General features: G+C 55.4%; 1 protein-coding gene across 4 annotated transcripts in view; it reads right to left on the minus strand.

The window, feature by feature from the left end:
- The window catches only part of ERI3 (ERI1 exoribonuclease family member 3), a 125,596-nt gene that overhangs the window by 41,993 nt on the left and 58,571 nt on the right, over positions 1–25,032 (minus strand). For all 4 annotated transcript variants that reach the window (XM_056130956.1, XM_056130955.1, XM_056130954.1 and 1 more), the window contains exon 7: positions 17,385–17,457. In XM_056130956.1, coding sequence (XP_055986931.1) covers positions 17,385–17,457 — 73 coding nt within the window. The remainder of the gene's footprint in view (positions 1–17,384; positions 17,458–25,032) is intronic.

Genomic DNA, 25,032 nt, shown 5'->3' on the forward strand with positions numbered 1-25,032 from the left:
TAAGGCCAGGCCCCAGCTGCTGTCAGAGCACTGTGGGTGCGCTCTCGCTCTCTCCCGCTCTCTCCCGCGCTCTCTCTCTCTCTCTCTCTCTCTCTCTCTCTCACACACACACACACACACACACACAAGCACATGTGCACACACATGCACACACACACTCGTGCACACACATGCACACACACACTCGTGCACACACATGCACACACACACTCGTGCACACACGCACGTGCACACGCGTACACACACATATACACACACATACTCGCATGCACACACATGCATCACACACACTCGCATGCACGCACTCATACACACACACACACACACACCACACACACACACACACACACACTTCCCGCCTCTCATCTCCCCAGGCAGGGGGTGCTCCTCTTCCAAGTGGGGCGCCCTTTTGGTGCTGCTGAGGAAATCCCAGGCCTACAAGCTCCTCAGGCACCGCTGAGCTTCTCAAGTTGCAGGCAGGGAGCCCCGGAGCACACAGATGTGCCCATGTGGAGTCTCTGGCCAGAAACTCCAACCCCACAGAGTTAAAGTTCAAAAAAAAAGAACTATTGCACAGCGGTAGGGCGTTCGCCTTACAAGCGGCCAACATGGCCGCCCCGAGTTCGATTCCTCTGCCCCTCTCGGAGAGCCCGGCAAGCTACCGAGAGTATTCGATATGCCAGACACAGTAACAACAAAGTCTCCAATGGAGACGTTACTGGGCCCGCTCGAGCAAATCGACGATCAACGGGAGGGCCTTTACCTTTTACCTTATTCAAAAAACTAGTTTAAAAAAAAAAAAACTTCTTGGGGCTGGAGCAATAGCACAGCCGGTAGGGCGTTTGCCTTGCACGCGGCCAACCTGGGTTCGATTCCCAGCATCCCATATGGTCCCCTGAGCCCTGCCAGGGGTGATTCCTGAGTGCAGAACCAGGAGGAACCACTGAGCATCGCCGGGTGTGACCCAAAAAGCAAAAAAAAAAAAAAAAACCAAAAACAAACAACTTCAGAAAACACTTCGCATACTAGACACCTTAAACTATACTTATGACCTTCTCTTTTTCGGGGAGGGGAGGGCTCCCATGCAGTGCCTAGCGGGTCTGGGGTCACTCTTGGTGATACTGGACCCAATAGGCCACAGCTCAATGCTTGGGCAAGGTGGTGCTGGGGCCAAGGGCTATATCTGAAGATGCGGGGCAGGATGAGAGGGCGAGGTCCATGGGATAGATAGTGGGGTTCGAACTTAAGCCTCAAGCATGCAAGGCTCATATCATGACTCCTGAGCTGTCTCTCCCCCTTGTGTTTTCTCCATCTGCCCCGACCCACCCTCTTTCCGTGAGACTGAGAACGTTGTACGGGGGGGAAAGAGAGGGGGCCAGACCTGCTCCATCAGGTTCGTGGGCTGTGGGGAGAGGCTAGAGGCTGGGCGTGAGTGTACACGTCCTGGTTCAGGCACAGCACAGGTCACGTGGCACCCACGGCCCAGGGCTAATCCGAGCAGCCCGCCCCAGTGCCCGCTCCTCTAGCAACCCAGCAGCCAAATTCAGCCACCACAGGGCGCTGACAGCTAACGAATGGGACCCGAGAGACAAGACTGGCCACAATTCCCTCTGGAGACTGAGCAGCCCAAGGTCCCCTCTCTCAGAGACCCCCCACGGGACAAGAAGGTGCATGGGCTTCAGCCGCTGCCCACAGGGAGCTGCCAGCAGGCCAGCCAGGCCCGTGGACCGAAATCCTGAGACAGCGGCCCCAGGTGAAGGCGGCCTCAAGGTGTTGCTGGGCCTGCTCCCTGCCTGCCATCACGGCGGGGGCCCAGACCGCTGCCTGGGGCCCGGGGGAGCCACATGCTGTGACAGGGTACTGACCGGCCTTTCCCTCAGTTCTGTAGGGTACAGCGTATGGTCTGCAGCCCCCAAAGGCAGGAAGACAGCAGACCGCTCCTCACCGCACATTCTCCGGGAGAAGCCTGAACCCCGAATGGCATGCAGCCCCGTCCAGGGCCCCCACAGGTGCCAGTCATCCCAACGCCTCCCGACACCTGGGAGTGCCCTCCTTGTCTTCCTCACACTGTCCCAAGGCTGGAGGCCAAACTGCTAAGGGTGAAGGAGTAACTCCTCTGGTTTTCCTTGTATCTGCCTCACATTTTTTTTTTTTTTGGCTGGGAGCAAAAAGAGGGAGCCTGGGGGACTCTTGACGACCTCAGAAGCATAGAATGACTGCACTAATTGGTGGGATATAAAAAACATTGTGTAAGATGAATATCCAAGGACAGGAAAAACAGGGACCAGGAGGAAGTTGGAAGCTTGCTACAAGTATATGGCGGGCAGAGAGAGCTTGGATAGAGAAAGGACCACTATGACAATAATAGTTGGAAATGATCACTCTAAGTGCTGAAAGTAGGTAAAGTACATACATGATGACCTTTCAGTACCCGCACTACAAACCATGATGCCCAAAAATGGGGGGGGGGGGAGGGGGGGAAGGGAGGTGGGGGGGGGGAGGGAGAGAGGGCAGGAGGGAGGGAGGGTGAGAGAGAGAGATGGGGGGAAGAAAAGAAAAGAGCCTGCCATAGAGGCAGGCGGGGGTGGGTGGGAGGGGAACCGGGGACACCGGTGCTGGGAAACGCACACTGGTGAAGGCACGGGTGTCAGAACTTTGTATGATTGAAATCCAATCATGAACAACTTTGTAACTGTGTATCTCAATATAATTATATATATATATATATATATATATATATATATATCACTTGATCACTTGACTCCCTGTTATTCATCGATTTACTCGAGCAGGTGCCAGTAACGTCTCCATTCATCCCTGTTGCGTGCTAGCGTAGCCCAATGGCATCTGTTCGTTCTAGGAACATGCAGAGCCTCAAACCGATCATTCAGGGTCTTGACGAAGAAGTCTGACCATCTTGATTATCACACCAAGCTCCCGGGAGAGAACAAGGTGGAGTCTCCTACCCTGTGCCTGACTGATCTCACCAGGGCCCAACAGCTGAAGACCTCCGGGCCCCAGCCAAGGTCATGCTGGGAGCACTCTCCACACTTGGATGAGCCTCACGCATAAAAGAACTGGCAGAGGAACCCAGGTGTGTGGGACCCGGGGCTGAGATCTCCAAGCCTGCACGGTTTGGGACTGGACCTGCCAGTAGCTAGACAGTTACACCCACCAACTGCCGTGTAACCCCAACAACGGCCAGGATCCAGAGATCATCACACTCAGCTCCTGGGAGAGAACAAGACAGAGTCTCCTACCCTATGCCTGACTGTCTCCACCAGGGCCCAACAGCTGAAGACCACCGAGGCCCAGCCAAGGCCATGCTGAGAGCACTCTCCACACACCTGGATGAGCCTCACGCATAAAAGAACTGACAGAGGAACCCAGGTGTGTGGGACCCGGGGCTGAGATCTCCAAGCCTGCACGGTTTGGGACTGGACCTGCCAGTAGCTAGACAGTTACACCCACCAACTGCCGTGTAACCCCAACAACGGCCAGGATCCAGAGATTATCACACCAAGCTCCCACCGAGTTAAAATAAATAAACTTTTTATTTACATGCATTTAATTTTTCAGGGTACCTTAAATATCCCACCCACATGGCAGAGCCTGGCAAGCTATCCGTGGTCTATTTGATATGCCAAATCCAGTAAAAAAATGGATCTCATTCCCCTGACCCTGAATATATATATATATATATATATATATATAATTTTAAAAAATGAAAGAATGCCCTCAGAAGGAAGTGTGTAAAGACCCGAGGTGAGATCACCTCCTCAGGCCCCTGGTTTGTCCAAGAAGGAACCGAGGCCTCAAAGGGTCAACGAGCAGCCAGAGCTCCCGACCCTCCCAGCGCCACAACCAGTCCAGCCTCTTCATACTGCGCCACAACGTCTTCTGGAGACAAGGCCTCCACGGCTCCTCCGGATGACCAGGGTCAGGCCCCGAGTCCACACCTGCATCCCCATCCACTGTCCCGACCCCGAGGGGACAGACACACACCCGAGTCCACAAATACACGGATCCACCGTCTTAAACATGGGATGCACACGTGCCCTGGCGTGTCCCTTGTACAGAGCAGCCCGCCAGGAGATGGGCGACCCCTCAGGAGTCCTGCAGCAGGAGGCCTGCTCCATCCCCCCCATCCTGCCTTCACTGCCCCCGTAACTGGCCAAGGCAGGTGGGGGTGTGGCCATAGGGGTGGTACCTGCTGCAGGAGAGTGACAAGAAGGAAGCTGTAAAGGAAAGAGCCTTGCACAGGGTTTGGGGCGAGAGAGACAGTACGGGGTTAGAGTGCCTGCCTCGCACCTGGCCCTCCAGAAAGCCCTCAGGCACCCTTGGGAGCAGCCCCCAAGCATCACTAGGTGTCACTCACCCCTAAACCCTGGCTTTTGCATCCTGGTCGTGAGATGCCAAGCCAAGTTCTGGAGCTCTGTCTGCTCTGCAGCCATAGAAGAGGCCCGGGAGCCCCTCCCTTGGCCAGCAGTGGCCAGGAGGAAGTGGACTAAGGCGGGCACACACCTCCCAGGCTGGCCTGCACCCGCTGGCGGGGTTCCCGTGATGCCATGAGGCCTGGGCAAACTGTCTCTCCAGAGCAGCTGGGGATGGGGGAGGGGGCCGGAGGGGGCCGCCTCCTCCCTTCGTGGACTTTCAGGGAAGCCCTGCGGCCCCTTGCTCTCCCTCCTGGGAAGGGCTGGATAGCAACAACCACCTCCCCCAAACAGGAGGGAAAGGGAGCCAACTGACCAACTGGCCTGGGAGAGGGCAGTCATGAGGGGCCCCCCTGCGCCCCGGAGGGCCCAGCCCCCCCCCCCACCCCACACACACACACAGACCTCCACAGCTCCCTGCCCTCATCAGGCCCCTGGCTTGTCCAGGAAGGAACCAAGGACTCTGGAAGGGCCAACAGGCAGCAGCAGAGCGCGAGTCCCTCCCAGAGCCAGGTTCCCTCTCCAGGTCCCCTCTGCCGCAGACCCAGAGACTCAGGGGCACATCCTGGTCCCTTCCTCAAATGGCTCTGTGCAGGGACAGACCAGGTCACGTGTACCAACCAGCCCTGGGCTCCGTGCACAGACCAGGAGGGACTCTACTGAGCGGCACCCAGAGCACCAAAGCCACTCCCCAGGGGCCAGGAGATGGCTCAGGTGGTAGCACAAGGGCCCCAGTTCCACTCCTGGTCCCAGCTGGGCCCCCGAGCACCAAGCCTTCAAGCAACCCAGCCAGAGGCAGCCTCACTGGGAGTGGCCCGAGGCCCACTGCTTCCTCAGGACTCCAGAGAAAGACAGGTGTGGCTCACAGTGGGAAGGGATGGAGAGGAGCTGTGGGAGGCAGACAGGCCGTGGGGCACCAGGGCTCCCTGAGGACCTTCTACCGAGGGCACCTGGGTCGCCCCCTCCCTGCTGCCAGGCCAACCGACGCAACCCCCTGAATCCCTCAAGCTGACTTGAGTTGCTGCTGTTCCTGCTCTGCCCTAGCATGGCCATCCCAACTGCCCACTGCCATCCAGGACTGGGCCTCCTCCCCCCAGGCTCCTCCGTGGGCCCAGGCATGACCATTTCCTGGAGTGACTGCCCGTTCTCTGCTGTTGTGGGAACTCTTCCTGGTGGTATGGGGGCCACCTGGGTTACACCTTGTGGTGCCTTGGCCTGACTGTTCCAGTCCTTTTCTTGTGGGGAGAAGGGGCTGGACCACACAGTGCTGGCTATAAAGCGCAGGGTGACGCCGCTGGTGCTTAGCGGGGGGCCATAGGATGCTGGAGATGGAACTGGGGGTGGCCAATGCAGCAAGCTGTGCCTCCCTCTACTGAGGGGGCCTTCCCCACCTCTCCCATAGGCAGGCTCCTCTTTCAAGGCGCAACGGTTCTCTTCATGGGGCCAGAACGATAGAACAGGGGCAGGGTAGCCTTGATGGCAGCCAACCCAGGTTTGATCCCTGGCACCCCAAACAGTCCCCCAAGCCCACTAGGAGTGACCCCTAAGCATAGGGACACAAGTACGCCCTGAGCACCGCTAGGTCGTGGTGTTCAAAGTTATTGCGCCTACACAGCCACCGAAGAGTCAATGACTCTCCAACCCTGCCCTTCTGGCCCTTCTAGTTCGTCTCTTCCTGTCCCACCTCTGGGTAGCCTCAGTTCTGCGAGAGGGTATACAAAAACTGGCCCATATACACAGCAGAATACTACTCAACTGCAAGAAAAGAGAACATCTTGCCTTCTGCTACAACACGGCAAACGGAGAGAGAATAGAGGAGGGCGAGTGAAATAAGTCGGAGTTAGAAGGACAAATGGCCTCTTTTCCCCACATGCTACACAGAGAAACAAAGCAAAGGGGCCCCTGTCTCCAGTGTCTCTTCTCTGAAAAGGGTGAACTTCCTCTCCTGCAGCCCAGGCAAATGGATTGCTCCTTCCTTTCTTGGCTGGAGTCTCCACAGAGAGCCCGGCTCTCCACCGAGGTGGGACCTCGGGTGTGGACGGCGCTCTTCTCTCCGGGCCTCAGCTTCCTTACCACTAAGGCAGCTGCGCACGGCATCCCTCACAGTGCTGCTTGGGGACTGAGTTAATTCGCAAAAAGTCTTTAGCGTAGCACCTGTTTCTCTGGGGGGGCCATGCGGTGCTGGGGTGTCTTAGCATGTGACTCATCCCCCAAGGCCCCCGATTACGCGTGAAGAAACAAAAGTCCCAAGAGAGTGAATAACTTACCCTCGGTCACACCAGGTAGGTGGCCTGGCCAGAACTATCTGAAGTGAATGCGACTCTGTGGTCTGCTGGAGACAGCCAGGCAGGCGTCAAGGACCAAGGGGACCATCCCTGCTTATCCACAAGGCTGTGGGGAGCTGATACAGGCCCAGCGTGAGGCTTTCCTGCCGGGTACTCACGGAAATGGCCCGGGGAGCCTCTTTTTTCCCAGCTCCTGCTCAGACAGGGCGTCCGGCCTCCAAATGCCCTCTCTTCTGGCAGCCTGGCCACCTCCTCCTGTTGGGCGGTGAGTGGCAGGACGAGAGGAGCAGGCCCAGGACAGCCCCTGCAGTGGCCATGTGCTGTCTCGTTTTGCAGAGGATGAGGATACCTGGGCTCAAGGCAGCTCAGAGCGTCTCCTAAAACCACACAGCTACTAAATGCGCAGCTGATTCTGAATCAAGGTGGACCCAGAGCCCCAGGTTCCAGACTCAGCATCTTTTTTGTTTCTGGGCCAACCCCAGCTGTGCTCTCGAGTTACTCCTGACTCGGTGCTCAGGGACCACTCCTGACAAGTGCTCAGGTTAACCATATGGGGCGCTGGGGCTGGAACCCAGGTCCGCCGCATGCAAGCAAGAGCCCTACCCACTGTACTGTTGCTCTTCCATACCCTCTGACTTGTCATTCTCTGTAATTCCAGAGTGATCAAGAAACTTACTCCAAGTCACAAAACTAGCCGACAGCAATGGCAGGAGTCAGACCCCTCAGCCAAAAGCGCTGCCTTGTACACTGGTGGAATCCTGCCTGTGAGCCCCTTCCCCTGCAACCAGGCTACCCCCTTGCGCTACCGGGAGGCTGAGTGAGGGTGGGCCTCACAGGAGCCGTTCCTTCTGTCAAGGCTTATACAGGTAGTGCTGCCACAGACAAGATCACAGATCCATTAAAAAGCCAACCAAATCCGCAATGTGCTTTATTTCACAATGTGCTTTATTCATCACAGCGTGACCCACATCTAAGTCCTACCAAGTAATCAAGGGGAAGCAACTTGGCTCAAGTGCTTAGACATCCCTCAGTGCTCAGTGAATTCGGCGCCTGCCTACCTCTCCCCAAAGGTCTCCAAGATCACACTGGGGCTCCTTTCCCAAGGTACTCAGTTACAAATTCAACAAGCATCTTCTGGGCGGCACAGGAGGCCCAAGACCTTCCAGGGCTCGAGTCCCATGAATGTTAATAACCCAAGCAGCAAAGAGGGCTCAGGTCCTGAGCTCTGGCAGGAAGCCATCAGGGAAACGAGTTTCTGTCTTCCCCACCCTTTCTCCAGCTCCTTGTCTGAGATGTCTGAGTCACATGGCTGGGGGGGGAGGGGTTGCAGGGGGGAGGCGGGAGAACATGCTTCCCTGGCTCCAGATCCCAGCCCCACCTCTTCCAGGCTATGCACGCTACTTAACTTCTCTGGATGCCGGGACTCGGGAACTCAGCCCCATCTTCAGTGCGGGCTCAATGAGCAATTCTTGATACCCAACGGTACCAGGTCAGCGACAAGCACTGGCAATTCAGAAAGAGGCAGGATGCAGACTACAGGGGGCTTATCTACGGGAGCAGAGAACACAAGAACGTGACGTACCCTTACTACAAAGTCCCAAGGCCAGAACTCTTCCTCCTCGAGGTGAGGCAACTCAGAGAAGGCTTCAGAGAAGGGTCCTGAAGGATGAGTAGGGGTTTTCCCCAACACACCAAAACCCAAAAGGCAAGGGGGCAAAGGGCATGAAAATAAGTGCACATTAATATCAGGGGAGCCGCAGAAGTCTGGCGTGGCTAGGATGCGCCAGGAGCCAGTAGACGGGTGGAGAGGCCGCTGCCCATGGGCTCCAGGGCCGTGCCTACCGGGACGAGGAGCGAGGATGGGCCGCGTGGCTTCCGACCCTGCCCTCCCGGCTCCCATGTGCTTCCTGTCAAGACCAGCACGCCGCAGTGGCACCCCTTTCTGTGCCTTTGATTTAAGAGTTCCTCTCCTGGCCCTGACAGTAAGGCATTTCTGTCCCACAGATTATAACTCACTCTGGGCTATTATTCAGCTCCCCAGCCCTGGCCCTGCTGCAGTTAGTCCAAACATAATATCCTTCATGCATATATTATCTGTCTCCCTATTATCTGGAATCATTTCGGAATTAAATTTCAGTCCTGCAATATTGGCTTCAGGAGCGGCGCGCTTTATGGGCTAGTCAAAGGTTAGAATACCAATCAAAATAACAGTGCCGATGCAGCGAGACATTTTAATATTCCAAAACCCGGTAATTGTAAAAGGACATAATATTTTTTCCCTGATTACCCCAAAGGCAACACATGTTAACAAGGCGACGGAAGGAGTGAAAGAAATTTCAGAGTTCAGACAGCTGTAAGACATATTTAAAGGCAGAGCCCGGCAGGGCACTGCACGGGGGAGGGAGGGGAAACGGGAGGAGGCCTGCTCCCCGGCCTGGCACCCTGGCTCCCCAAGCGGCCTTGCCTCGATATCCCAAGAGCCGGCATCGGCCAGGGTTGGGCAGCAGGGGAGCGAGCTCGGGAGGAGGAGCCTGAGGCTCGCGATCTAGCTCGGCTCCCCAGGGCACTAGTTCTCAGGCCCCAGGACTGGGCTCCTATTCGGCAACAAGCTCAGTGGGCTGCTCCCCCAGGCCCCCTCAAACGGGTCCCATGCCGTACATGTCTCTCTCCTCACTCGCACGGGGCACTCTGCGTCCTGTCCTCCATGCAGGCGGCTTCCCAAACACAGCTGGAGACCCTGCCTGAGCAGGCAGTGGAGCTGACTCCCGCCGAAACACCAGCCCGTAACTGTCCACTAGCCTGTGGGCCACATCGGGGGCCACACCAGGGGCCTGGACCACAGCCCGGACCGGTTCTGATTCAGCCCTGGTGCAAGCCCTCCCCCCTTTGAGATCGGAGGAACCAAACTCAACTCCTGGTGGGGCCCTGGGCCTTCACGCTTTCTCTGGTTTTCCTCTTGGCTTTGTTCGCATCTGTGCCCCAGTCAGCTTCGGAACCGCCCCAGCCAGGGCTCTGCAGCTGGCCAAGGCCACCGTCAGCTCCGGCATCCTGGCCACAGGCGCTAGAGCACCCCTTCCTCCAGCCGCTGGACGTCCCCCCAGTTCCACCAGAGTGAGCGGCCACGCTGCGGTCCGTGCCCATGTTCTCGGCTCGCCCAGCCCACTCGCTGGCGCTTCCAATCTGCAGCATCCCGACCTGCTGACCTGCCGATGGCCCCCAGCAAAGAACTTCATTAAGGCCGAGAATTTATTCCTCCATAAGCCCTTAATTTATTACTGAACTGATTGGGACTCTGAATGCTCCAAGGTCAGGAAAAGTCGCCTTCGATGGTAGACACCAGCCCGCACGTCAGCAGCTGTGCTTGCTCTCCCTCCTCCAGGAGGGGGGCGGACAGAGGAAGGCTCCATGGAGGGACCGAGAGGGCCTCCTCATCCTTCCAGCTGGTTTCCACCCCACCCCCTTCGGAGCACCCCAAAGTGGGAGCAGGACTCAGAGCACAGATGGCAGAGAAAAAGTCAAGCCTGGCACAGCCGGTCAGTTATAGGGGCCCCAGCCCTGCAGCTTCTGAGCATGACCAGCTGAGCCTGGTCTGCCAGGACCGAGCCAACCCTCCCAAGGCCGTGTGCCCGCCCTTCCAAAGCCCGTCCATAGAGACCTGGGCGTCACCGGGGGCAGGAACTCCAGACCGCTTGTGAGGGTGCCGCGCACGCTGAGTGGCTGGGTCTGAATGTACACAAACTGTTCATGTAAAATGTAAATGCATGGACACATGTACAGCCAGCACGCAACTGTCCATGCACACAGCTGTGTTCTCACATGGGTCTCACCTGACCCACCTATTCCTTCGTCCCTCATCTGGAGGAACATTCTCCTCCATCCAAGCTTTGTTCCCCCTCCCATGGTCATACTTTCAGGCGTGCTGCCCGGAGAACTCCCTGGCTCTGAAATCACTACCTCGGCCGTCCTTCTCCCTAGCCACCATCTCTTATCTCTCTCCCCGGTGTGTCCCACTAAACCCAACGTGCCCATTCCTCATGCTCCTAGGAACCGACCTCCTTACCGTACCCAACAGGCCCCGTCTTTCGATGCTGTGGTCCACCCTGGCAGCCACTGTCTCGACGATACCCTCAACTCTGTGATTCCTTTCCCCATGCTGCTTGGGAAGACAAAATCAGCCACAGCAGGCCGGTGAGTCTGCCAAAGCAGCCAGACACCAGAACGGAGCGGCTCCACCGGGGTCAGGTCCTCCGCCTCGCTGGCCATCAACTCTGCCCGCAAGTTCTCCTTCCCAAGTCAGCACACACGCCTGTTCTTGACTGAAAGCACCGCGGTGCCCACCTTCTGGGAACAGTGGCGCCTCTCCCCTCTGAGTCACCAGTAAAGGACTCAGAGGGGAACTGCCTCAACCTGCCCTCTCCATACCCAAGAGCCTGCCCTCATCACTCCACTCCCCAGGAAAGGGGCAGGGGAGTTGTGGCTTCAGAGGAGAGCCTATTTCCAGAAGTTGGACTCCTCATCCATCTCTTCAGTGGCTGGGAGCCCTGTCACTCCTCCATGTCCTACCTTCCCTCCTCTACGGGTGCTCCGAAGCTGGAGACGAACCAGGGCCGCCCCCCCCCCCCCACTTCCCGGCCTCCACACACACTCCTGAACATGCCTGCATCTCCCTCCTCACTGCTCCTGTAAGTTCCTGGGAAAGTGGCCCCTGTCCTCACATGACACGAAGGTCTTGACCGGTGGTGTGGCAGTCGGTGCTCAAGCTCAGCCTCAGGGTACAGCTTCCCCGTGGCTGACCACTCCTCGGAACACTTCCTGCCTGGACTTCAGAGCATCACACTCTCCTGGTCTACCTCTTACCCCCCTGGTACTTTCCCTTTACTCCTTCCTTCCCTTCAGCACGGGAGTCCAGGAGAACTAAGTTCTAGCTCTGTCATGTGCCAGGGTGCGACCCTGAGCATGTTCCATCATTACTCCGCGCCTGTTTTCCTCTGTTAAAACATGGAAAACGAGAGTCACCACAGCGTAAGGTCGCGGAGATTAGCTAATGTCAGACATGCGCGGCGTCCAGGACAACACCCACGTGACGTGAACCAGAAGCACTTATGAACTGGATAGCCACGTCAAGTACCAACAGATGAAATTAAGTTTAATAATATGAACTGAATGTCCACTTCAAGTAATAGCAGGTGAAATTAAGTTAGTAACATACCTAATTTAACTGAGTACAACCAAAGACCATCATTTCAACAACTGTAATCAATATAACAATTACTGAAGTGAGCTTTTTATTTTTACATTTAGTTTTCGTATTGTTACATTTAATAAATATCCCAAGGGGCTGGAGAGATAGTATAGGGGTTAAGTCACTTGCCTTGCATGTTGCCAATCCTGGTTTGATTCCTGGCACTGCTTACGGTCCCCCAAACCGCACCAGGAATGATCGTTGAGCACAGAGCCAGGAGTAAGGCCTGGCCACAACTGGTGTGGCCCCAACATCAAAATAAATGAAAATAGGGGCTGGAGAGATAGCACAGCAGGTAGGGCATTTGCCTTGCATGCGGCCGACCTGGGTTCAATTCCCAGCATCCCATATGGTCCTGAGCACCACCAGGGGTAATTCCTGAGTGCAGTGTCAGGAGCAACCCCTGTGCATTGCCGGGTGTGACCCAAAAAGATAAATAAATAAATGAATGAAAATAATGAGCTATATCCCAATTAGATGCTAAATATTCATTATACTCGAATTTATTTTTTTAAATAATTAACAGCTGAAAATATATTCACCTTAGTTACTTCAAACGTACTTAAAAGTTCTCCATGAAAGTTTACATTTACATTAATTAAAATTTAAAATTTTGATTTTGTTTTTGAGCTATACCTGGCGGTGCTGGGGGCCATTCCCAGCTCTGTGCTCCGGGACTATGTGGTATCGGAGACCAAGCCTGGGCCTCCAGCGTGCAAAGCACATACCCAACTCCAACAGCCCACTGAGTCATCGCTGAGGACCCTGAATAAAATTTAAAATCTGTTCCTTAATCTGCATTGAGTTATAAGTTACATTTCTAGTAATCTAGTGTCACAGGTGGCTGGCGGCAACTGTAATGGACAACACAGGTCTAGCACGCAAAACGCCCTCAAAAAACGGTAACTCTGATTGCTACTGCTATGGCATTCCTTCTTTATTTCTGCACTTGTTTCTCCTTTAACAAGTGCTGGTATCTCTCAGTATTCTATCCTAGGGGCTCTTTTTCTCTCACCCCACACATGGGGGAGGTAGAACTGAACCCAGGGCTGCAATGATTATGTGCACACCGATAATGCCCTGTATTTCCAACCCAGATTGCATTCCTGACTCCCGGGCCTTTCCAGTTCCCGACATCAGCCACTTCACAAGAACAGCTCAAAAGCATCGCGACTCAACACACCCCACACTGCATGAATCCTCTCTCCCATCCCCAACCTTGTCCTTCCTCCATTACCTCAGTAAATGTGTTCCAATTCACCAGCTGCTCAAATCACAGTGCACCCTGGAGCCATCATGGCCTCCCTCTTCATCCTCAACTCTCTATCGATCTCCACTGCCTGTAGAGTTCTGCTCAAACACGTACACCTACTTTGAGAAGATCTGTCCCAACATATGTGGTGTATTAGGAAACAATTTGATATAACACAAGTTCTGCATTTCATTATCTGCAATTCTGTCCATAAGCAATACTGAACACAGAAAACTATAAACACAGCCTTATAAGAAAGAACAAAATGTACACACACACATTCCTCAAACACAAACCAGCTACCTGGGTCACCCTATGCATTATAGGCCTATGGTAACATCTTTTCCTCTGATTCCAGAGAACTCTCCTTCCACCACGTCACGATGACTCACCAGTTGCAACTTTTCTCAGGCCCATTTCTACAAGCAAACTTCAGGTTTTTGCCAAGGTCAATATGGTGGGATTTATGTATTTATTTCTATATCAACCAACTAATGCACTAAAATTATGCCACCATTTTTACTAGGTCCCTACCTTTTTTATGTATTGATGATAGAGAATCTGAATATTGTGTTCCTAACCTTAATTATTATCATTTGTGTGTGTGTGTGTGTGTGTGTGTGTGTGTGTGTGGTGCCAGGGAGCAAATGCAGGTCTCTTTCTCACTTACCACTTAGCCACACTGGCCAGCCCTCCTGACCTCATTTTTATTGCACAACTTTCCACAGCCTGGTAAGTTTCAGGAAGGTACATGCTACAATGAAGTAGGACTGACTGTACCACTTACTCCAGAATCAGTCCATTTCTCCCCATTTCCACTGTTGTCAGTTTAATTCCAGTGGCGATACAATATCACTTGGAATACGGCCAACTGAAACCTGCGGTTCTCACCCGGGCTGGGACTTGCCAGTCCAATCACTGGCAAGTCTGGCGATGGGGGATGGGGGAGGGGCATGGGTGCAATGACTCAGAGAGGGGACAGTCTTGGCTTTCAATGCTTTAAGCCCAACAACATTGCCCATACAACGCTTTGTGCCAAACCCACCCCACCAACTGCAGCCCCACAGAGAAAAGCCAGTCCTGGTCTCTCGCCTACTCCTCCTTCTCTCTACACCGCAGCCACAGGCATTTTCAAGATGCAAATCCACTGCCCGGTGACCCTTCAATTGCACCCACCTTACCCTAGACACAAAGACCAAAACTGGAAGGATGGCCGAGAAGCTCCCATCCCCTTGGCTTCATCACTCGCCTCCACTCTCCACTGTCACCATGCTTCCAGTGTCACTCACCCAAAATATAGTGACTAAACACTCATCCAGGAAAGTGACGAAACAATTGACTGCCACAAACAATTCCAAGTAATGGGGACTGAGAGCAAACGAAAGAGGCGATACAGTCCTGCTCTCGTGGAGCTTGCCCCAGCACCGAGAAGCTCAGGCTTCTCCTCACTTGCTGCTTCCTCTGCTCCTCCATCCTTCCACGAAACAGCTTGGATGACCTTCCTGGGGGAACCATTCCCTGCCCCAGGAAAGCCAGCTCCCGAATGAGAGGAGCCCAGAACTCTGAACTTGGTGGCACAGCACAATGAATCTATTTCATAATCACCCTTTTGGTTAGATACCTGGCACACAGACGGCACTCAAGAATATGTGCTCACGGATGAAGATGCGTATCCCTAGATATGTGCTGTGTCTCTACGCTTTATGAATATGCATCTGTAAATACCTGCCTGTGTATATTCCCATGCATTTCTGTGTGACTGTATATGTACATGCATGCACGTATGGACACAGAGAGAGAACTTTCATTATTCCCGCCTAGGTGTATTCATTCTATTTTTCAATTTTGTGTTTTGTTTTTTTGGGGCCCACAACTTACGGTATTCAAGGATCATTCTTTTTTTTTGTCAGTTTTTGGGCCACACCGAACTCTGCTCAAGGATGACTCCTGGCAGTGTTCGGGGTACCATATGCAATTCCAGGGATCTGGTATCTTATCCCTGTACTATCTCTCTGGCCCCTCCAGGGCTATTCCTGGCTCTGCTATGAAGTGGCCCCTGGTGGTGCTCTGGGGACCATATGGGTACCAAGATCCAATTCGGGCAAGACAGGCGCCTTAACTCCTGTACAATCTCTCCAGCCCTCTGGGTGAGTTCATTCTGAACATGAGTGCGTATGTGTATGTTTAGGGGTGTGTGTGTGTGTGTGTGTGTATTTAGGGGTGTGTGTATATGTTTAGGTGTGTGTGTGTGTGTGTGTGTGTGTGTGTGTGTGTGTGTGTGTGTGTGTGTTCTGGCCCTTAATGGCAGCTCTGATCTGGAGGGAGCTGGAGGCAGGGTCCAGGTCCTTCCTCCCTGAGCTGACACTTCAATAAGAATGCAGGATCATGCAAATGTAAGGCATCCCAAACGTTAGCCAATACCAGCTGACTCCATTTACTACAGGAGTGAGGGTGGTAGCAAGAGATGTGGAAACCTGGCCCTGGGAAGCTGCTCTTCCTGATCTCACCAACCCATACCATCCTGGGCAGAAGAGGGCAGCAGAGATGCCCGCCTCTTCTTGGATCAGAGGCCCTGGGAGTCAGGGCGAGTGCTGACCAGGTGGCTCACTGACCAGGTGGCCGAGCAAACCAGGATCCACCCCACTTTCACCACGGGGCGGAGCTGTGCTGGGAGAACCCAGAAGGGGAGGACAGAGAAAGAGCAAGGCCACGAGCACGTGTCTGGAGTCTGGGCCACACACAGGGAAAAGAGTGGAGGAAGGCCTAATATTCTGCATCCTTTTCGCTGCCATCTGGCTTGGCTTTTGCCACTGGTATGAGTGTGTAGGTGGTGTCAGGGAGCCAGCAGCATCCCCAGCCCTCACTGCTCTATCTTTTGTCCTAGAGGCCATACTGCACAGCCAGCCCATGACTCAGCAGTACCAGGGTGCCACCAGGGACCAGCTGGCAGGGCATGGAGGGGAGTCTATGCTACACGGTGGAAAGATCCCCAGGCCCTGCAGGAAGTCTTGATGGAGAGGGCCGGGCTGACCATCCTCCCTCCCGTTGGACCCTCAGGCACACCCGGAACACAACTGCCTGGAGGCCAGAGAGGAAAGGTCTAGACTCCTTGTGTTCCCCAGACTTTCACCATCACCAATCCTCAGTTTCCCCTGGTGCTCAGAACAGTCTGGCAGAGGACCAGGCTGAGGCTCAGGACAGCGTGCCTCCACCCTGCTCCCACACCCCACTGAGGTAGCAGCTCCGAGTAGCTCCACCGCCACAGATCAGCTGCTCCCCAGACTGCTATTAAGGAACCGAGAGGCAGGAAACTCGCACACACCAAAAACTCGAGTGAACTTCACAGAGCAATTGTTCATGGTCAGCGCCTGCCGTGCCTGGCCGGGCCTTCACATTTCATTTGCTGAGCTCAGCATTCAGCACAAATGCACCCTGACAGCCGGCACGCGGCACCCGCAGCCCAGCCCTGCCCTGCACTGAGAGGTCTCTCTGACACCGGCCCTCTGAGATGGGCCCGGCAGGCAGCTGTCGGTCACAGTGTGAACACAGACTCCATACCCAGCCTGGACCCGGCCACGGAGGGGGAGCAGAATCGGTGTCTGGGCTCCAGAGGGAACCAGCCTGGAGTTGCCTCCTGGCTAATGTCCCTTCTAACACGCAGCAGGAACTGGCTCCAGGGCATGTGGACCATCCTCACCTGAGCAAGGCTCTGCCAGGAGAAGGCAGAGCCACACCCAGCCTGAACCAGCTCTGCCTGCTAGCCCCAGGGAGCCAGAGCCAGCAGCGGAGTCAGAGGCTAACACCTTGCCATTCCGGGAAGTCATCAGCAGAGATGCACCATCTCCTATAGACAACGAAGCTCGGCCCAGAGAACCGGGACCCTGAGTCATCCCCTTCACTGGGACCTCCCAGCACTTCTGGGTGAAGCAGGGGGCAGTCCACCCCCTATCTGGGCCCCAAGGAGCTCCCCATTCCCAGAAATAACCATAATCCTCTGGAGCATATTAGCCGAGGGAAGGTTGGAAGGGATGCGGAAGAGAGAGAAAGAGAGAGAGAGAGAGAGAGAGAGAGAGAGAGAGAAGCAAAGCAGAGAGAAGAGAAAGGAATGTGGGAGCGAAGGGGATGTGAGCACGGGGAGCAGGGGAAGGCCTGAGGAGGGCGCAGACACGTACCTTTTTCAGATTAATCCACTGCTTGAAGTAGTCTGCCACCGGCAAGCCCAGGTACTGGCACTGGTCTGGGAGCCTACAAGAAAGAGAAGAAGGACGTTGGCCACAAGCCCATCCCAGTACAGAATTCCAAACTACTCCAGCCAAGAGCACGGGGGACAAACCACAAGGCATGGATCCCATCCTTGGCACAGGCACCTGCTTCTGGCCCCCGGGCACTGGTTTCCACCTTGTCGGCCGACCCTGAAGTGAAAACCTGGAGATGGGTCCCAATACTTGGCACCAGCTACTGCTCAGAGGTCTGCACTGTGCTCAGCATCTTACGTTTCCACAGTCATCTCTAAAGCGATGCTGGTTTAAAGGTTCTGTGGCCCACATTTACAGACAAGGAAATGAGATTGCTGGAGGTTACTGAAGGTCATCAGGTAAGGATGCTGGTGTGCATTACTGAGCCCTGTTCTGTCTCACCTGAAAGCCTGTGTGCTGTGATTTTGTTAGGCAGGGAGACGGGGATTTAAGACAGAAGAAGAGGAAGGAAGGACACAGACTGTGCTCACAGGGGCTGACGCAGTGGCCAGAGGGAGAGGACATGCTCTGTCTCTGGCACTGTGTGGCCCCTGAGCACTGCTGGCTGTGCCCTGGACCCCAAGCACTTACAACTCCCACCACCAAGAAGTTAAAAACGAAACGGGAGGCTATTCTTGAGTTTCCTTTCTTTAAATCCCAATTGATAAACTGTCTCCCCCTCTTTCTGATGATGCCGTTTTATCCACATGCATCCACTGAACTGTGTTTTTTACTGATGTTTAATGAGTCTGGCACTTCAGACTGAAAAGGAAGACTTAACTCCTGCCCACAGGGGCTCACAGCTGGCTCAGTGGAATGGCCCAGAAAAGAAACAGACGAAACAGTCTTAAGTTGGAGCATGGGGTCCAGGGCAGATGGAGGAAGGTGCTAGAACTCTCCCCTGGGAAAGTTCGTACAATTCTCTTAGAGGAGCTGGGCCACAAGGCCACAGAGAAGAGTCATGATTGACAAGGATCACCTCAGGGGTGACCAACCCAAACACTGAAAAGGATGGGGCGGCCCTGGGAGTTCTGGCGCCAGACACAGAGCTAGACAGCCAGGTACGGAACTGGGCTGCAAGGGGCCCGGCAGAGGAGAGCGGGACCCAGTGGTGTGCGGCTCAGCTGGACCTCATGCTCCCCACCGGGACAGGCAGGGAGAGGGAGGCGATGGCAGAGAGCCTCTGGGACACCGTTTTACTCAGTTCTCAGATTCCCTACTCAGTGTCTCTCCTTCCTGCCCGAACCAGGGTGGACTGCCTCACCCCCACGGCAAGCCATGGAAGGAGGCACGAGTTTGGGGGTGCGGTTTTTGCCCGACACGTGGCAAGCATTTGGTATCGGTTGAGTTTGAGGTGCCCCCGGGACATCAGGCTGGGGGATGATAGCTGAGGGTTATCTGGACACTCCGGTTTGAAGACAGGTCTGAGGGTTGCTTTAGTTTAAGTCAAACAGAAGCCAAGAGAGCAGAGAAGACCACTCGGAGCGTGGAGTGGGATGAGCCCAGGGCCAGGGCTGACGTCGTGCCCGTCTTGCCAAGCTAAAATGGAAGCAGGGCACCCCACCAACCATGCCCACACAGGGATTCAGTTCACAGAGCAGCCGGCTCTGATGCTGAACTTTGTTCTTCCCAGAACATTCTTCTTTAATATGAAGCCAAACCCAACACCGGTCTCCTTGTCACTTTGACCTGGGCTTCTGGTATGTCTTTCGGGCCTGCACAGAACAAGACTTCAGCGACCTCTTTCTTGCAGAACCATCCTCCCAAGATCTGAGAGCCCAGGGAGCACCACCCTCCCATACTCTTCTCCCAGCCACATGCCTGCAGCTCCTTCAAGAACACCTCAGGAGGTGACTGGTCACACGCCAGTCCTGCCTCAGGGATCTGACGTCCAAGTCAATGCATTCTTCTTTTGTGGGGGAGGGGGCACGCCTGGCGATGTTTAGGGGTTAACTCCTGACTCTGTGCTCAGGGATCACTCCTGGCAGTGCTCAAGAGACAATATGGGTGGGGCTGGAGAGAGAGCACAGCGGGTAGGGCTTTTGCCTTGCATATGGCTGACCCGGGTTCGATTCCCAGCATCCCACTTGGTCCCCTGAGCACCGCCAGGAGTAATTCTTGAGTGCAGAGCCAGGAGTAACCCCTGTGCATTGCCAGGTGTGACCCAAAAGCAAGTGGTACTACGTGGAAAGTATCATGTTAAGCGAAATGAAATGGAAGAAACCTGAATGCCCAAGAACAGATGACTGGTTAAAGAAACTTTGGTACATTTACACAATGGAGTACTATGTAGCTGTTAGAAAAGACGAAGTCATGAAATTTACATACTAGTGGTACTACATGGAAAGCATCATGTTAAGCGAAATGAGTCAGAAAGAGAGGGATAGACATAGAAAGATTGCATTCATCTGGGGAACATAAAGTAACAAAATAGGAAACTAACACCCAAGAATGGCAGAGATTAGTACCAGGAATTTTACTCAATGACCCGGAGGCCAACCACACATGTTAGGGGAAAAGGCAGCTCAGATGGAGAAGGGAGCACCAAATAAAGGGTGTTGGGAGGATCCTCCCAGGATGGGAGAGCATGCTGAAAGTAGACTATCGACCAAACATGATTGCCACTCAATGCCTCTTTTGCAAACCACAGCACTCAAAAGGAGAGAGACGGAAATGCCCTGCCACAGAGGCAGGGTGGGATGGGGGCTGGGGGGTGGGAGGGATACTGGGATCCATGATGGTGGGAAATGCGCACTGGTGGAGGGATGGGTGTTTGATCATTGTATAATTGAAACCCAAGCACAAAAATGTGTAAGTCTGGAAAAAATTAATTAATTAATAAAAATTTTTTAAAAATCTAAAAAAAAAAAACAAAAAGAGACAATGTGGGTTGTCGAGGATTGATTGAACCTGGGTCAGCCAAATGCAAAGCATGAGCCCTACCTGCTGTGCCATCTCCAACCCCGTTATGGATACATTTCTGTGCCCACTTCACCTGTGGTCAACCTAAACTTTCTTCTGGATACAGATAACAGAGAAGGGATTCTGGGGTCAAATGCCGGAGTGGTCAAGCAAGAGAGAAGCAGAGGAAAGGCCGGCAGACTGTGAGCCTGAAGGTCACAACAGCCTGACAAGAGGCCATCAGGCTACCCGAGCAGAGGGCAGCTTGCAAGTGTGTACAAGACAGTGAGAGATTGGAAAGGGGCACCCATAGGCACAAATTCCTTTTTAAGGGCATTCAGCAGAGAAGAGCGGAGTGGCTACTTCCACCCCACAAAGTCCAAGGGCAAGTCCAGCCTTCCCTCCACTATTCTGAGGTTAGCAACTAAGAGGATCCCCACGTTTCAGGCAGTAGAGTAAAAAAAAAAAAAATCTACTTTTCCGAGGCCCAAGACAGCATACTCAAAGGGCAGCATCCTCGCAAATATCCAGGTGGCACAGATATATAAACTATCACCAATTTCTTGGAAGGGGCATTCTGGCCACAGGCAAGAGGATGAGGGGGCGTGCAGGTAGATGTGCCCATGTGGGAACTCAGGGGCAGCCATACCCGGGCACTAGGCAGCTGGCGAAGAGTGACAGCCAGAATGTGACTGCTGAAGAAACATCTGTAATGTCTGGATAACCGCTGCATTTCCGTTGCTTTTTCTTTCCTGCTACTTACACGCAGGCATTGTGGAAAGGCTGGCTGAGCTCTGCCATTTTGAAAAATCGCATTTTCGGGGGCTGGAGAGAAAGTGCAGTGGGGTAAGCAGGGACCAAGTTCGAGCCCTGGCATCCCATATGGTTCCCCAGAGCCCACCAGGAGTGATTCCTGGGCATAGCCAGGTTTGGCCCAAAAACCAAACAAACAGAAAATTACAGTTTCAAATGTGGCCTAAGAGAGAAAAGGCCTGAACTGTGAGCAGAGTCTGGGAAAGAGCAGGTCGGAGGGACCTAGCAGCACGAGGCCATCCTCCCTGGCACACTCAATTCCCGTGGACAAAGGCAGGTGTCCTGGTGCACTGCCAGCTGGGACAAAAGGGCTCCTGTCAGAATGGCACAGCTAGACGGCGGCCAAGACAAGCTGACCCCAGTTGGGAGCAGGGCTGGGAAGCTCCTGCTGCTTCTCAGGACCCCCCCCCCCCGGGAGGGGGGGTGCATGAAGGGGCAGACTGGACAGCAGGCCACGGCAGTCCCCACCCCCAGCCACAGTCCTGAGTCTCTTCTGCCCTCCACGGGGGACCGAAGCGGGCTTCTCAACCTCCTTCCAAGCGGGTCCCCTTCTAACCTCATTTCCTTCCTGTGGTCCCCATCCTACAGACTGGTCCCTGAGTCTCATGCCCTGTCTCCCCTCATCTGCCCAATTTTCCCAGGTGGCCAGTTAAAAAAAAACGCTGGTCTACAGCCTGTGTCCCTGGGCCCTAGTCCCTGCAGCAGCGAAGGCGGTCTGCAGACTCACGTGCACTCTGACTAGGAGTCCACTAGCCCAGAGCTCTTCAACCCTGGTAGGTACTCGGGCTGCTGCCGCTGCACAGTGCCCGGCAGATAGGCTGAAAGCCACTGATCTAACTGCCTCAGTTCTAACTGCCAATGCGTGGAAAGGCTGAAGAAGGCTGGTGGAGCTGTGGGGGGTCCGAGCCCTGAGATCCCAAGTCTGGGCAGGATAAACAGAGCAGGGCCCAGGCCCACCTTCCCCAGCCCAGAGCCAGAGTTCCCAGTCGGCAGGCATCTCACGGCCAGAGAGCCACCCACCTCTAGGGCAGCCCCCTGTCCCCGCTGCGATCACCATTCCCCTTCCGGAGAAGAACCTGGGGTCTGGAGAACGCAAAGAACCTGAGCAACCACACAAGTGACCAGGGCAAAACTGGAAATAGAATCAAAGCCGGACAGTGCACAGAGATCAGCCGTGAGGGTACGCTCCGAGCTGCCGGCGGGCCTGGGCCGAGGGAGGCAGGGGTGCAGGGTACTTAATGCTCAGGGGGTCTAAGGCTAGCCCGGGAGTCTGCGGTCCCACCAGTCTGGAAGGGGAATGAGCAAAAGACACACTGGTACAAAAGGTCAGAGCGCTGGGAGTCCTCAGCAGGCCCGAACCCCGGGACAGCGGGCCCTGGCAGCAGGCCCTGGGCAGCCCGAGGGCATGAACGTGCGGCAGGTTTATGGTGCCTGGGCCTCCGTGCAGCTGGAGTCACTGGGCACAAAGCTCTGGGCCGGCCCAGCCTCATCTGGCCATGCTTATTACCGCTGCCCAATGAAACTTTATGCACCGAGCCCACAGGTGTGACTTCCCCTTCTTTATGAGGGTCGGAATGACATCACCACTGGCCAATAGAAAGGAGCCAATTATGTCCAGGCCATAAAAAGGAATGAGATTCCCCCCCCCCCAACCAAATCAAAACTTCCTTCAATTTCATGAAGGCCAGGGGGCCCCCCAGTTCTGCCTACGGGCTCTAAACTGAGGGGTCTGATCGCTTTCCAGATTCCACAGGGCCAGGGGCCAGGATGGGGCTCCACCTGCGGCATTTAGCACGTGGGCCTGCTCTCATCACGCTGGCCCCGAGGGCAGCAGAACGTCACATCCCACCCTTGGACGCTGACTGACTGGTATCTCCCCCTCCATTAAAGGACACGGCAGGCAGAAGGATGTGGCAGGCCTCGAGCCCCCTCATTCCTTTGAAATAACCACAAGAAAATAAAAATAAAGCCAAGAACACCCCCCGCACACCTCCCCACCAACGCGTGGAGGGAAGGCAGAAGCAGGGCGGGGGCACGGCACGAGGGGAAAGGCCCTACCTCCCCCACCCACCTCCACTCGCCCACCACCTGCAGCCTGGCGCGGGGCTGGGCGCAGACGGCCCTGATGGCAAACAGGTGTGCCTGCCCGGCGCCAGCCAAGCAGGGACGGGCTCATTAAGGGAGCGCCACCCTCGCTAATGGGCACGGGCAGGAGGAAGCCATCGCGGGCGGGAGTCTGGCTTTGAAGATGGGGTGAGACGGGGCTGGGGGCTGAGCGAGGCCGAAGCGGAGGAGCCGGCAGCATCTCCCCGGAGGCCGGACAAGCGGACACCAGGCATCAAGACGGACCCGGACCCTCCTCTGGGTTCCTCTGTGAGCAGGGCCAGCCCCGCATCCAGGTGCCAGCCTCGAGCGCTGGGGAGGAGGAGGGGACCAAATCCAGAGCCACGGCCGGTCCCTCTCTGATGCTCGAGAAAGGCTGGGTCGCCCCATCTCGGGGCGATACAAGGTGTGGGGTCAGGCTGGGGCGACACCGCGCACCTCTAGGGGCGACTCTGGTTCCATCCACTGGAGGGAAGGGGAGGCTACTGCAGAGCCCGGCCTCCGGGCCCTGGGTAGCCACAGCGGGACTCAGGAGGCACGACCTGGAAAGGCGGGGGCCGGAAGCCCTGTCCCGGGGACAGCTGAGGAGAGGCTGGGGCTGGCCCTCCAGGGTCTGGGGCGCAGGGGATACGCTGCTCGTTCCTTGGCTGAGGCTCATGCCGCACCTGATGGGCAGGAAAGGCCACGCCCCCGGCGCCCTGGCCAGGAGCTCGCATCCAGCTGGGGCGGCACCAGCGCCCGGGCCTGAGGGAGGCGCGGGCAGAGGCCGCAGTGCAGGCAGCTTCCCGGAGGTGGGGACACAGCTCTTTGTCTCTCCCGCTTCCATTCCCCACCCGGAGGAGATAAACAGAGCCGGGTGATAAACGGCCCGCCCTTCATGATCACTTTTGCTCAAGTTGAGGAGAGGAGCCTGTGATGGATGGGCTGGAATTTGGTTATCAGGAAGGGCTGTCAGCCAGAGGTGCCTATCTCCTCCCCCACCACGCAGGGCATCATTACACGGTGGCACGAGGTAAAATATGAGTGCGGGGAGGGAAGGAAGGAAGAGGGGAAGGCCGGGCTTCCTCGCGGAGCAAATTGAGCAACAATGAGCGAAGGCACGAGGCTGGGACGTTCGTTATCCGCCCGTGACACCTTTTATCTCGGCACAAATTGGTCTTTCCTCCCCCACTGCATCCTCTTGTACAAACAGAGGCAGGCACAATGTGTCAGCCCTGCAACAGCACAGCAATTTAACCCGAATTAGTGAGGGGGTCAAGCCAGGAAATAGGGGTTTCTCATTCCAACAGGTTCCTTAGTCTCGGCTCGAGCCACCGCGCTGGGGGGAGGCGGGGGGAGAGAAGGCAGACTCATAATTGAATTCACTCACTTGGCCACTGCCGATGTATAAAAAATTAATGCTCGAGCCTCCTGCTGATCAAAGCCCCTTAGCTCCTGGGCACCTGTGCGGCACACCGAGCACAAGGCCGGGCCCGGCTATCCCCAGCAGGCCCGCGCACACGGTGCTCTGGGTCAAGGCTCGGATCCGGAAGGGCAGGGAGAGAAAGGCACTGCCCCGACAGCAGCTCCCCCGACCCAGCAGCCCAACCTCGGGGCCAACAGGGTCCTGTGGAGGGCAGGGGGGCAGGCTGGAGAGAGGGGGCTTATGTTTGGGTTTGGTCTGGGGGCCACAGCCAGCTGTGCTGCTGGGACCAGATCGGGTGCCAGGGATTGAGTCCAGGCCGGCGGCCTGCCAGGCAAGGGCCTTTGCAGCTCTCCTATGGCTCCA

This window comes from Sorex fumeus, unplaced genomic scaffold (assembly GCF_029834395.1).
Source record: "Sorex fumeus unplaced genomic scaffold, SorFum_2.1 ptg000082l, whole genome shotgun sequence".
Lineage (NCBI taxonomy): Eukaryota > Metazoa > Chordata > Mammalia > Eulipotyphla > Soricidae > Sorex > Sorex fumeus.